The 15,374-nt window shown below is 33.0% G+C and overlaps 1 protein-coding gene across 1 annotated transcript; it reads right to left on the bottom strand.

Annotated features, from left to right (window-relative positions):
• Nucleotides 1-5,931: 5,931 nt before the first annotated feature.
• Nucleotides 5,932-15,331, bottom strand: LOC125867495 (nuclear poly(A) polymerase 1). The gene is made up of 13 exons (XM_049548015.1): nt 15,191-15,331; nt 14,490-15,070; nt 13,302-13,379; nt 13,116-13,223; nt 11,803-11,865; nt 11,554-11,712; nt 10,312-10,425; nt 10,175-10,237; nt 9,727-10,056; nt 8,192-8,356; nt 7,271-8,092; nt 6,467-6,537; nt 5,932-6,382 (listed from the first exon to the last, which is right to left on the bottom strand). Exons 2-13 carry the CDS (start codon nt 14,577-14,579, stop codon nt 6,340-6,342), a joined length of 2,106 nt encoding a protein of 701 aa, XP_049403972.1. The 5' UTR covers nt 14,580-15,070; nt 15,191-15,331; the 3' UTR covers nt 5,932-6,339.
• Between the last annotated feature and the right edge of the window lie 43 nt (nt 15,332-15,374).

Raw genomic sequence — 15,374 nt, 5'->3', positions numbered from 1 at the left:
AGTTAAAGATATAATGTATCTCACAAATATCTCTTTTTCAAGTCTCTATTTAGATTTTGTCTTTATTTTTAAAAATCATGCAAATATAACTCTTAAAAATTATTTTTTTGAATAACGTTAGCCTCGAATTAATGTTTGATTATTAAAATAAAATATCAAATTATTATCTAAGATAATAATATAAATTGAGTCAATATTTGTCGAATTATGATATTGAGTCAATATTAATAGAATTACTATAATCTTTATGTGGCATGCTTTATACACATGTACAACTTTTATTAGCAAGCGTTTGGACATAAAAATTGTAATTTCTTCCTTCTTTCTACAATTTTCTTTTTATTTTTGGCAAAGGCAAAGGCATGTTGTTTTGTGGGTGTCAAATCAATATTCTATTTATTTATTTCACAGAAAAAAAAGTGGATAAAAATGTCCCATTAAATTTATTTATTTATTTATTGATAATCAAAAATGTTCCATTACTAATTAATTAATTAAACAAAAGACTAAGTCGGCTGCTTTTGGATCAACCACACAATACTCTTTGAATAAAAATTAAAATAATTGATGAACTGAAACTGGGTAAAGAGAACCAGGAGAACTAATTAATTAACTATAATTAATTAATGTTATGGTATAGTTTATTAGGGAGAAGAATATTAATTGTCAAAGCTCTATGAAGATTTGCATATCCACCGACTGCATTATTAATCACCTTTTAAAAAAAACCACTTGATACACAAAAATATAAATAAATAATTTATGGAGTATAATAATCCATAAACATTATTTTTCACATTTTGAAAATGCATATATTGACCTATTATATTTCATTGTTTGCCTTTAATTTATTACTGTGGTGGAAGTACTCTTTTATACTTAATCAGAGGACTTAGGAGCACTTTACCCTCAATGTGGAATTTTCCGGCGAAATCTGAATATAGCCGGACTCTAATGTGAATAGTAAATACCAAATGAAAAATCAAAATAAAAAATTAATTACTCTATTAATCTTAGTCTTCGATTTATTATTACCTGTCATTTTCTTCGCTCCAGTCCTCCTTTTATTTCAATTGTCGAATTATTCATCACTCTTTCTCCTTTATATTTAGTATGATATTATATTTCCCTTCAATACTTGATTATATTTTGAGGTGTTTTATTTATCGTTATCAAATTGAATAAGAATATGGTCGTGTACACCCCACCTTCCCTAAACCCTTTAAGACTACACTAAATATGATATTGTCTTTAATTTAAGATTTAAGGAAGTTCCCTATCTCATTCAAAAAGTAAAAAAAAGAATTAAATAACTAATTAACGAAGGAGGTATTATTTTTTATACTCAAAAAGTTAACCATGTTTGTATTAAAAAAATTGTATGTTATAATGTTAACAATTTTTTAAAAACTTCAGATATATGGTGTTTGAAATTATATCAAAATATCTAGGTAGACTTCGCAATTTTTTACGCGCTATCGATATGACTTAATTAATAATAATCTCGAAATTAGGTCATCATATGTGCAGTTAAGCGTCATATTAGTGGTCCTTAATTAGCAAGTTAAACATTATTTTAATGAGTCTAGTACAAGTTCTAACATGCTATATTATACTAAATTAATAATGGTTGTTCAAAGTTAGGCATAAATACAGCAGAATCAGATTCAACAACTATTATTATCTCTAGAAACTCCTAAAACAGGTAAGGAAGTCATAATAGTTAATTTTGCAAGAAGACATTAATATTAAATTGGATTGTTTTTTTTAATAATCATGAGATTAAATTTAGATTATATGTGTTGATAGTGTTAAAATCTATGCTATTATTGCAATTTAAATTCATTATAGAGGATTGAATTTGGTTAGGATCGTGTCTTGAAAAAAACTAAAACCTCGTTACACCAGCAATAATAAAGGTGTGATTGAAACAACACGTTTAAGGTTATCTTTCAAGTTACCATATCAAGTTTACGATAACAAGTATATTATTTTAGAAAATATTTTTTTCACGATACGATAAATATTTTATATATTTACCGTGCACATAACTTAAACTTGAGGATATCTTAGGGAGGGGAAAGCCTATACTAACTTTGAATGTTCAAGAATGTTCTTAATTAGAAATTTCTAGAAAATTTGACAGCAAAACACTTTAGAAATTTCTAGAAAATTTGACAGCAAAACACTCTAATATAATATTTTAATAATTGTTAATGCCTAATCACTTCTTGTTCCACTCAATCTTTTGAATAATAGGAATTTGATTTGTTAATTGCAATTGTTTAAGTTGGAACATGTGGAGGTCAATGACACTATCTTGATAGAATTCAATTAGAGCTGATAATGATAGTGATTTTAAAGATAATTGTAAATGATAGTGATTTATATTTATTTATATTAGTGAAAACTCTTTATAATGACGTTGTTTATCTGGATATTTTGTTGATGTAGTAAATATTACTATATTGTCATATAATATAACATAACATGAAAAAATGAATAGAAAAATTAGTTACTAATTAAATAATGAAACTTTATATATTATATTGTATGTATATATAACTTAAATTCATATACACTTGTATGATGATCCACATATTGTGTTGTGATTAAGGTCAACTTTTTTAATAAAAGATAAAAATAAAATCACACCATAGTTGCAATTTGACTCCATTTTAATACTTAAAAAAGAATGTGAAGATAGTGGTAGGTAGGCATATATAGCTAATATTTTGATTTTAATGTGGAGAAGCACATGAAACAACAAAATTAATCAAAATTTGTAGAGAATTCACACTTTATTGGGAATTAAAAATAAACGAAAATAAATAAATGCTTCTTTCGTTCCAAATTAGTTTGTCATGTTTCCTTTATTTAAAGTCATTTTGACTTTTTTTAAGTTAAATTTAATTTAGATCAAATCATATGTATATTTAAAATTTAAATATTCAAAAATTATATAATAAATAAAATAAATTATAGCTTTTTTTCATGTTAAGTTGATGAAAAAATATATTTAAAATGTTAATAAAAAATTTCATATAATTTGACTCTCAAGAAATGAAACATAACAACTAATATAAACGAAAAGAGTAACAACAATTTATGATGGTAACCACAACACCATTAATAAGTCAAAGATTAAGCCCGATAATCAAATTTGACCTTGAAAAAGTACAAAAATATCAAATCACTTTCAATGATACGTGTAAGATTTAAATCAGATAAAAACAAAAAGACACTAGTCACTATTATCACATGGGATTGCATATTGAAGTAGAATTCCTTGTTGCCTTCTACAAGGATATTTACCTCAAAATAAAGCATCGAAAATTTGGTGTTCAAAGTATCTCATATTTATAAACGATTTGAGAAAGAATCACATCTTAAGAGATATGACATAAACAGTCTATCTTAATATCAACATTAATGGTCATTTCTATCGTTTGAATCATGACCTATAAGTCACATAATTTACCTCAAAAATATATTTGTCTTAAGAGATTCACCAAGATTTTCAATTAGATCATGAAAATTAACTTTTGAAAATTTATTTGACAAAATGTTTATAGCATGTTCGACTAAGCTTTTCAAATATATTTATTTTGAGAAATATTCATTTTTTTTAGGATACTTTCGAACAAATACTTTTGAGGAATAACAATTTGTTATCATGTTTAACTAATTAATTTAATAAATAGTCAAATAATCTCTCTGTGTCAAAAAGAAGAAAGGAGAGAGGATGGAGCACCAAATTAAATGAATGTCTTTTGAATAATGAGGCAAGTGTGCAATAATATTTTTAAAAAGTCCGAGCATATTAGAATCGTTAAGACATTTTAAGTTTAGAAAAATGAGAGAAAATGATTGATGAATTTCAGCATTGGGAAAGTTGATTGATTGTTGCTCTTTTGTCTGCATTTGCTCCTGACAAAATTTAAAGATAAATAATCAAAACAATCTCCCCCCAATAATTGTGGTGAGATTAACGATATTTGGTGGAATTAGAATTTTTATTTAGGGATTTAAAATATGAAAAAAATAAAAAATATATATAAAAAAAAAATATATATATATATATATATAAGCTAAAACAAGAATTCAACATCTACTAATATATACATCACAACTAATTTTAACTATGCATATATAATATAATTTTATGTCAAAAAGAATTCAGATGAATCAAATCTCTTCGACCCTACTTGATCATGCCTCTACTTCCATCCTAATTTAGAGGTTTCTAGTTCGTATTTGGATATNGGTGAGACTAACGATATTTGGTGGAATCAAAATTTTTATTTAGGGATTTAAAATATGAAAAAAAAAATATATATATATATATATATAAGCTAAAACAAGAATTCAACATCTACTAATATATACATCACAACTAATTTTAACTATGTATATATAATATAATTTTATGTCGAAAAGAATTCAGATGAATCAAATATCTTCGACCCTACTTGACCATGACTCTGCTTCCATCCTAATTTAGAGGTTTCTAGTTTGTATTTGAATATGAAATTTTTTTTGATGGTCACCTTATACGACACTAATTCAAATTAATTGAGATTTCAATACAAATATCTCGAAACCCAATACAAAGACAAAAAAAAGAAAACCAATGGTATGAAATACCAAGTGCAAAATTGACAGGTCCATTGAACACAAATACCTAATTTACCAACCTGAATTGGACATGCTCCATTTAAGACAAGAAAGAATGAATATGTTTGAATTTCAACCCTTAATGATGACTTTTCACCAATTATTTGTGTGTTTACTTGTTCTTTCAAAGATCAAAACAAAAGTAAGCACCAAAATAACTTTAAATTATATTCCTTCCAAGACTTAAATATTTTGATCAATATGGTTAAGATATATTTTTAATGACATTGATGATATGAGCAAAATCGCAACTTATAATAGTTTTCATATAGTTTTTGAATAGCTAAATCTTAATTTTAATTATTGAATTAATCTAATCAAATTTAGCTTTGAAAATGAGTTAAGTTAACTCTCAAGAAGCTAAATGTGATAATTATTTTGGTACGAGTGGCGAAAAGCCACGTTTAAGAACGCATGTCAAGAAAAGAAAAGAATTTAATGATAGAAATTTTCAAAGATCAATAGCGAACGATTCAAAACTTGGATAAAATTAGTGGTGCACGATTCCAAACTAGATGGATAATAATCCATCCCTAAACGCAAGTCAAAATTCACTTTATTTAATTTCGAAAAAAGTGAAAAAATTGAACATCTTCGAACAACAAGAGTAATTAGTTTGCAATTATCTCCATATTCAATACAAAGTATGCTTACTAAGAGAATTGATATAATGGTTAGAATCTATCCATCCTTGACCATGCCAACTAAAGGGATTAATATAATGATTATAATTCCTCTATACAACAACAAAACTTAACTATATTCAACCTCGCGAAATTATCCCATAAATGAGATCTAAAAAATGAAACGTATGCAGATCTTACCCTTACCTTATGAGAGGTAGAGAGCTTATTTATGATAGACCATCAACTCAAAAAGAATTAGTGTGCAAGCTCGACATAATTCTAAATCAATCAAACCAATGAATTCCGAATACCAAATTATTAAACCAAACAAAGCAACATACTTACATCCATGTTCACAAAATCATAGAAGAAAAGGTTGTCTTATGACAAGATTAGCAGCATCAATAGGCTGCAAGATGTACACAAGAAGCCTATCTAATACTTCCAACATCATCATACCTGCTAAGTCCCACTAAAAGGAGTCTGGGAGGGTAGAGTGTACACAAATCTTACCACCACTACCTCATAGAGGTAGAGAGGCTGTTTCCGAAAGCCTATCTAATACTTCCAAATTCCACATATTAACCATGCAAATGATTATTTTTGCTTAAATTTTTCCAAAATTGAATTACACAAACCATAACATTCAAGTACATATTATTTAGATAAGATATTATCCATGTAATTTACAATAAGCACCCAAAAAGCACATGAGGATGAGTCTCTTGTCCAAATGAAAGGTAGGTATTGAGTATTAAACAACTGATAAAATTTACAAGAAATCCAATTTCAGTCAAAATTGGATTCAGTTCTTTCTTTTTTTCTTCTTTTCTTTTTTGCTTTAAAAACATTCATGGCTTAGCCTAAGAAATTGCAAGATGTACTGGCACCTCCAAGCCAAAATTGGATTCCAGCTCTCATTTTTCTTTATTCCGTTTTTTTTGTTGGTCCTGCGTCTTTTACATAGCTCCAATGCTTCATGTAAAGGAGTATTTGATGTATTTCGAGCTCCAGCATCTGGTCACTGCACATTTCTTCATGTGCTCTCAGTTGTTTTCCGCAAAGAAGTAAAATTGAACCTGCAAAGTGGTGCATAGATCACAAATCTAAATGTGCCTCTAGAAAAGTTCGCTCATTCAATTTGGTAGTAGTAGATACAATACCTAATGAGAGGCTTCTGAGGAACCACAAATGCAGCAGATGCAATGCTGGAGGACGGTGCTGGCTCAATCGGCTTTTAAGGGGAAAGGAGAAAGAGGCAAAAGATTAGAAGTTTGCATACAACATTTACTCATATGATGTAGCAGGCAAGCTTACTAAAGCATACAATCGAGTCACAGAGAAATAGAGTGGTCTAACAAAGAGCTCTTTATTAAAGCTCCTGAAATATTCTTCAGTGCGAATACTAAATGAAAAAGGGAGACAAGAGGTGGAGGAAAACATGAGTTAAAGACTTATTCAGGAAAGCAACTTTGAACATATCAAGCTTCTAAATTTGACCAAATTTATGTCTTTGAATCCCAAAAAGACCAACAGTACTAATAATTTAGTCTGAGACACTTTTTGATTTCAACAAATCACAGCAACAAAATGCTGCCAATTTTTACAATCAATTCCAAAAAGACTAACAGAACTAATAATTTAGGGCCAAGAAGAATAAGATAATTTTTCCTAATATGACAGCTTGAGTAAGAGTGCGAGAGAGGGACAAAAGTCACATCAAAGAAAAGCACAATCAACTGGTTTGTTAAAATTCTAAAAGGCACACTATGTTGGTCTCTGTCAGAGACATTATCCGTACAAAAAATAGTCTAGGTATGATGCAGCCAAAAAAGTTGAAAAGTGAGGATATTTGTATAATGCAACTGTGTATGGAGAGACTGAGGGTGCACAAAATCAGGATCTCCAAAGACAAGTATTCGACACGTTTGGGATTAAAATTGAAGTCTATGAAGTTAGAAAACAACCTCAAGTTCTTCCAAGCCCTCGCTTTGCAGGACATTATTGCTAGAACCACCAATTCTGTCCTTTTCCTCTGATGTTGCTGCCCCAACAATTTGCTCTGGTGTAGGGGGCTCTGTCTGCAGCTCATTAGCCCCATCAAAATGCTTAACTCCATTTGTCAACTCCAGGTCATACCCAAGATCTTCAACACCATGGGGTCCACTTTGCTGGCCCACAGTCAGTTCTGCAGATTGCACGACTGTTATTGTCTCTGTTACAGCGGCACCAGATGCAGGCGCGGGCACAGGCCCAGGCAATGTGCTTTTGATAGAAACTTCAACTTGGTTATCAACAAGCGTAGTACTCGAAGTATCACCAATATCGGCTTCAAAGCGTTTCAACTCTCTAGTTTCACCTGGTGAGCTGGCATCACTGCCTTTTGGGCTAAAACCTGTATTAACTTCGTCATGTTTTCTCTTTCTGCTAGAAGCAGCATCTGGAGATGTTGTTTTAGCAGAGCCAAGCGATCTTGAGCCTGAACGGCTTTCACTTTTTGCAGGCTGAGCTGGACGTACTCCTCCCGAGAAGACAAAGTCAGGAAGATCCTTTCGTCTTACATGACACACATGAATCCACATGCTAGATTTCCAAAAAGAATATGCATATACATCTCGCTTAAAATCCTCAACTGTCGACCTTATATCAAATTGTTCGCCTTGTTGAGGATTAACACCTTGTTTTCTGCGCAATCCCATAAAATAAGAATGGTGAAATGGCTTAGATTTATCTGAGAATTCACCCGGATGTGGATGGCACTGAAGTACACCGACTGTGTCTCTCTCAATCTGGATGAATAGAGAAAAGAAGCTTCAACAATCAGTTCCTTTGGCGAAGCAGCTGAGCTGAAGCCGTCAAAATGTGAAGCAGAAGAAAAGAAACATCACCTTTAGAGTAAGCAGGCGTATCCTAGATTCAACCCATCCTTTCCATTGCCTCATGTCATCGTCACTTTCTGTAGCTATGTCTATTCGCAAGTAGTTTTTATAGGCTTCAAAGAAAGGGAAAGGCTCAAATAGACTTCCCCAGCTAGCTTTGTTAGCCTCTATTGCCTGTATACACGCAAAAGTAAGTGAGTGAAAGAAAACCTCAAAATTGATTAAAATAGGAATAACAATTGGAAGATAACAGCAATAGGATTAGAATAGAAGTCACAACTGTAGAGCATCAGTGCCACAAAAATCAAATGAACAGTCTAAAAAGACATTAGGAGATCAAGTATTTTAACCATGAGCACCAAATTCTTTCTTTAAAAGAATGGTAACAATAACCATGAACACCAAATTCAATATACACACATGCTTGAACCTCCAAAGCAAACATTTAAGCCTTAAATTATGGAAAATGCAAACATCAATTGAGCAAAAACTGAATGAAATTCAGTAAAGAGCTGAGATGAAGTAATCTTTGGTGACAGCAGAGCTTCTAACCTTCATATGACATGAATTCTAATTTTACTTATATGTATAGGAAGGGCTTCCACGAGGTAGTGGCAAGGTCTGCGTACACTCTACCCTCCCCAGACCCCACTTAGTGGGATTTCACTGGGTATGTTGTTGTTGTTGTTGTTGTTGTATAGGAAGGGCTGTTTAAAATTTTCTAGGGGGTAAGAACGCCCCTTCCTAGATTGCAGTATGCACTAGAGACTACAGTTGAATGCTTACAATTCAACTGGGGTATGAATCAAGACTAAAATACTAAGACTATATAACCATAGACATTTGTCTTAATAGCGGAGCTTAGTTTCTCCCAAGGTTTATTAGAATCAAGCATATTCACCAAGTTAAATTCTGCTGCTACTATCTCGGGTGTTAGGGTTAAGATGTAGCATTCCATAGGCATCACATTTGGGATATTATGCCTACTTTGAATTTTTTTTTTTGTTCTTTTTTTGAAACTGGTAATTTTACTTGTATTTTGTATATTAAATAAAAATAGAGAGAGAGTGAAGGACATATATAGCTCTAATTTATGCCACCCTTGTTGCCAGGGATGTAAGAGACGTAAGGTAAATATAGTCATTAAGGAAAATTCTGAATCATATGGAGCTACATAATTGCAGGCTACTTCAATCCGACTCTACCAAACTACAACAATTATGACATGCATTAAGCAACGAAAACATGGAACACTGAAACTAAAGTAAGCAGAAGGTGATTTATCATGTGATAAAGACAGTTGAGCAAATGCTTCTACTAAACCAAAGATGGTACTCCCACAGAATGCCACACCTCAATTCAAAAACATGATTGAGAAACATTCCTAAATCATAGTTTTGTTTTTGATGTTGTATTAGATAATAGAAACTAAATGGGTTCAATTAATAGAACCAATAAGAAAATAAAACCTGCAGATCAAAATGATTGCATTCAGTAGAATAGAAATAGCAGTAAACCCCAAATCACTGAGCACACATAAATACCTCACAAATTTCATTCCCTCTAAGGAATTCTTCCATCATGACACGCAAGGTACTCGTTGAAACATTGTAACTCGAATTCATGCAGGGGTATGCTGGAGTTATTATCGGCATTAGATGCTGCCTATCTTTGAAATTCCTCCGAGGATCCCAATAGGCCAGCCCTAGAGATCCTTCATTTATTGGACACAGCAAAACTGGGTTTGGCCAGCGCCACAAACTGTAGACTCTGAAAAACCGAGAGACCAACATGCTAGGAGCTGCATTAGGATAAAGCTGGCAAATCCTAGCAACAAGCAGTGCCCAATTTATACCGCCTAAAAATCCGGTAACCTGGTCAAAATAGAAGTGACACAAGTTTAAGAGAGGTGAACTGTCTTTCACTAAGATGGCAGGTACTGCACCTTTTAAGGACGAATAAAATTATACAAGGGCCATGACGGATTCTTACATTTGAGTAAACTCCACGCCGTTTTGCCCACAATCTCATGCATCTCAGTGCGGTGCGGAAACTCTACAGGGACCAAAGGGAGGGATTAAGCATAAAGTTTCAAATCATATATATTTACACAATTGTAAGGGAAAAACCTGAATATTCGGTACTAAATGCAAAACTTGATCTGTTACTCTGCATCCATTAAGACTACGAACAGTCTGATCATCCACATTCTGTAGTATAGACTCCTGAGAAACATCCAAGTCCTGCGACAGAAAAATAGGATTAAAATGTAATACAGTGCACCTTGAGAAGTTCAAACATTAAAATATTTATGCAACAGCATACCCAAGTTACAGATGAATAATAGTATGACAATAACACTAGTGAGAATTATGATCTTACAAATACAGGAAAACAGTATAGTCATCAGCACACAACAGGACAGAAGATAACTGAACACTACTTGATAACGGATAACATTAGGTGACTACAAAGATAAGTAGGAATAGGCAAGTGTATATTTCAGATTTATAAAAAGTAAACAAGAAACTAATAAACCTCTCTTGAGAAAATAAAATTTAGATACTTTGAAGCAGTCAAGAGTTCCAGAAGTCCTTGTGCAATTGCAGAAAAAACATACTAATTTGCATTTTACAACCAAGAGCCAGGAGAAGTAGCAAGTAATTATGCACAAATTATATAGTATAGTAATAAGATTTAATGTTCAATTAGTATTAAGAGCCTAAAGCAAACATATATTCTCATAAGATGACCAGGTGCAGTTCCCAATACCTATCCATTGTTATTTCATAAGCATCAAGTTGATACTTAAAGATACAGCAAAACCATAGTAGTTTTCCCTTGACCAGCTACTACTTGCATCCAAATAAAAACTGAAGGGAGCTAATAAAATCTATTGAGACATCCATGTCATTTGCAAGTGACATTCTACACCAAAAAGCCGAATACCCGCCAGTTTCTACGTAGGAGACAAATTCCCCTTCAAACATCCTCTATCTCCACAAAATCCACAAACTGTAATAAAGGCTGCAATTCTATTTTTCTATTTCCACTTTTGTCTCTTTCCATACCACTGCAATAAGCAAACTTAAGGATATGCCACACGACCTACATCATCCCAACTAAGTTGTAAAACATATCGCGCATTTCCTTGGCTACTTTGGAATTTAATTTGGAAAATGAAAAAGTAAAAACACCAACATGAGGTGCTGAACCCACCATGCTAGGTTCACCAATTATGAAGACAATATGCAGAAGCGTATAACAAAGTCAAATCACAAATGCACATCAGAAGACAAATTTTCTCGAACTACCAAGGATGGTGCATCTCAAAGCAAGAGTATAATGAATCACATACAAGAGAATCATACCTCAGGAATAACCCAGAGTGATACATTCGCATAAAGAAGGTCTATAGAAACCCCATTGAACTTGAACTTCATAACAGGAACATGAGCGTCAGGAACAGGATGAAGTTCTTGTATTTCAGGCATCTCTTCAAGCATTCTATGAAGTTCACCAAAGAAGTCCTGCAATGTAAAGAGGAATATTAAATGCATCAACCTTCAGCACAGAATCCTAAAATTAAAGGATGTAAACTGAAAAGGTTGTCATCCTACATCACGCATCGCATGTCTAGGTCCTACACATAGTGTGTCTATATCAGCACCAGGGCCATGTACCTGTTAAAAACGACACAAAAAAGTTCAACTTGATAAAGTAAAGGGGTAAAAACTACCCGGCAAGCAAGATAAGCCAAGCAATATAATATACAAAATAGACGAGCAATATAAATGTACAAAATACTCCTTTTGTCTTTATAGACTTAAGTCACCTTTTGTGTAAAGTACACATATAATCACAATACTAGAATGTAATATGTTCACTATCTAAAGTCTCTCCTTCCAATTTTAAGTCCCGAATCCTGCCTGAAAAAAGGGTGACAGCTACTACAAAGTATCACTACATAATTTTTTTTATTTTTTTATTTTTTTATGACAAGGGAAACCCGGAGCCGCTACCCTTTGGGTGCGCACAGGGTAAAACCCCCGCTCCTATGCAATAGCTCGCAAACCACATAGGAGAGGTAACCCACACTAGGCAAGCCCACCCACACTAGGCAAGCCCCATAATTTCCCAAATTTGAAAAGCTAAGCATCACAATGATGAGAAAAAAGACCAAGGAACCCAAAGGGTGAGGCCTAGTGGTTAATTAAGCAGACTGAGAACCATGAGGCCTCAAGTTCGAATCCCAATGGAGGCAAAAACACTAGGGTGATTTCTTCTCCATTTGTTCACAACCTTGGTACTGCTAGTCAGAGTTGCATGATACCTGCTAGTAGGAGATGCAAAATACCACATTCAAATTGGTCGAGTTGCGTGCAAGTTGGCCCAAAACACTATGGTTATAAAAAAGAATGATGAAAAGGGCCAAGTTGGAAAACCAACTAATAAATAACAAAATAGAATTGACAGGACAACAACAATATACCCAATGTAGCCCCACTTTGTGGGATTTGGGGAAGGTAGAGTGTATGCAGACCTTACCCCTACCTCAGGGGAAGAGAGGTTGTATCCAGTTGATGGAGAAGTAAAAACACCTAATTATTCTTGCTTACTGAAGTTGTCACAAGAACGCTATAAATTAAAAGGTCTGCAAGGGCTTGCCGACAAGTTTTGGACCAAATGCGCACTCCTCAACCAAGTTCTATATTAGATTTAACAAATTTATTATACATGCAACTGCCTTTAACTTGAGGAAATCTTGTACTCCCTAAATATCCAATCAAGCAAATAACCCCGACCCCCCAAAAAAAATCTTCAATTTAAGTTGTTACAGTACTGAGCCATAGACAAACAAACAGAAGCGTCAGACCATATGCTACAAGTTGAATCCAACAAAGGGAATAAACAAGACAAAAGAGACACATACACCAAGCCGATATGAACCAAATGTGAAGATTTTTGCATTTGCCTCATGCACCAGGTCATCATTGAAGCCTTTAGCACGACAGACATTTTTCACCCACGTCTTCACAATCTGTTTCACTCCAAAATCAGTAATTAATGACTTAGTTATAGAAGACTAGAAATTCTTAATTTCAAAAATATGAAAAACCTGGTCTAATCTCCCTAGCACTTCTTCCCTTTTAATGGCCTCTTCATGACTTTCATATAAACCTGCATCTGCAAGAAACTGAAAAAGTGCAGTCCTCATCAGATATTTTTTAAGAAATACAATCTCTCTCTCACGCACACAAACATGTGGAGGCGTGTGTATATATATATATATATATCAGTATCTCAGAAATCATATTTAGGTTCAAACATTGTTCTCTCTTGAACCAGACATCATTTCCTTGGGAAACTAGTTTGTGTCACTTTAATCATTCAATGGCAAAACAAAGCATGGTTGAGAAGGAAAACTTAGCTTGATTTTAAATCACAGCTTAGATTGATTTTTAAAGCACCCTCTCAATGCCATAAGTAGAAAGCATGGTTATGTCTGGTTAACTTCAAAATTGAATATCCTATCTTATTAATCAAGCAAATACAAAACATTTCTACTAAACACTAGTTTAGGCTCGGTATAGGCATACAGTTGACAAGCCTTCTGAAAAGTATCTATGTGAAGTATTAAACTACCTATACAAGTATTTAGTTAAGACCTTAGCTTAATTTGCTTGGCTTAAAACTTTTATTATCACCGCTACGTTAAAACAGCAACTACGATGACAATGGACCTGCAGTGCACAAGGTAAACCCCACTCTAGTGTAATAGCCCAGCTATAGTGTAATAGACCGCAAACCGCACAGGAGGGTTAAACCACACTAGGCTCCTCGTGCGACGAGCTCGAATGAGAAGGCATGCATGGGTTTCAAACCAGAGACCCCCCATTTGGGAGATCCCTGCTCAACCAACTCAGCCACATTTGCAGGTTACTTAAAAACAGTATTTATAATTACTCATACTCATAGATATACGGGTTTGGTTTTTTTGGAGTTGAACAGCAAATCTCTTTGAAGATCCATATGTTCCAACTGATATACTCGGTATTTAACAAGTATACAATGGAACTTTTAACTTACAAATCAGCTCAACAAACAAAGTGGACGACACACAACCTCACAGTTTATAACCTTTGAATTATGCAAAATCAACTCTACCATGAATTCAAATTCAGGGGAAACTGCTTAACTTGTTAAACCATAGTATTCTTTATACATAATCTGAAAACCCATCACAAACACAGCAGAATTTTATTTTATTTTTCAATCAAAAGCATAAGGTAAATCAAGAACAAACCTTTTCCAGTTCGCGGTTTCTAACAACATCCAATTCAGAGGGTCCACCAGTTGAAATTGGCTCAGATATTCCATATGCAGTGTTACTCATCCTCTCCAGAGAACACAAATAACTATTTCTCTTTTTTTCTTTTTTACTCAATTGAAAAAACACAGCAAAACGCTATAAAGCTCTTATCTTTTTTGCATATAATAACAAAATAAACCTTGAATCACAAATTGTTTTCTCTTTTTTTCATAATCCACTTACAACAATCGAATGTAACTGGAGAAACAAAAGAAGGGTAAAATCAAAACTGAAAAAGGAAAAAAGAAAATTTATGAGTATTATACTTTAGACAAATTCTCATTAAATTGAGATAAGCTACAATCAAACGAAATACAATAAACAAACACCAACAACTAAAAACCCTAACTTTCTCGATTTTTTTTTCTTTTTTTCTCTAATACAACCTTCAAACCACCAACAAAGCTACCGTGGCTGCTCGAGTCTTGCAAAATAAAGCCTTAGAAACTGTGCTATTCTCTCAATTGACGCCGATTTTGCTCGATTAAAGCTTCGTTCTTCGCAGGATCGAAACCCTAGAATTTAACCCCAAAAAAATCAGAAAAAATAAACCGATTGAAATTGAGATTATATATACAAATATATGTAGATAGAAAAGAAAAAAAAAAAGAAGAGAAATTGAAGATGAAGCTTACCGGAGAGAGACGAGGCGGAGCCACTGGTCGACGAATGAGGAACACAGAGGAAGAGGGCACTGAAAAGCAATAAATAATGGAGAAATATTTTTATTTTATTTTATTTTATTTTTTGTATAAATAAATACTACTTAATAAATAGGGGAAGTAGATTAGAACGTTACGAGTTTGATTCGTGAANGTG

Source organism: Solanum stenotomum, chromosome 6, assembly GCF_019186545.1.
Source record: "Solanum stenotomum isolate F172 chromosome 6, ASM1918654v1, whole genome shotgun sequence".
NCBI lineage: Eukaryota > Viridiplantae > Streptophyta > Magnoliopsida > Solanales > Solanaceae > Solanum > Solanum stenotomum.
This window is presented reverse-complemented; position numbering and strand designations above follow the sequence as displayed.

Excerpts from the sequence above, each read along its gene's own strand:
- LOC125867495 (XM_049548015.1), bottom strand. The coding sequence starts at position 14,579 with ATGAGTAACACTGCATATGGAATATCTGAGCCAATTTCAACTGGTGGA. Across the intron at positions 13,380-14,489 it reads GAAACCGCGAACTGGAAAAG|TTTCTTGCAGATGCAGGTTT; the intron begins GTTTGTTCTTGA and ends GCACTTTTTCAG. Across the intron at positions 13,224-13,301 it reads TGCTAGGGAGATTAGACCAG|ATTGTGAAGACGTGGGTGAA; the intron begins GTTTTTCATATT and ends GGAGTGAAACAG.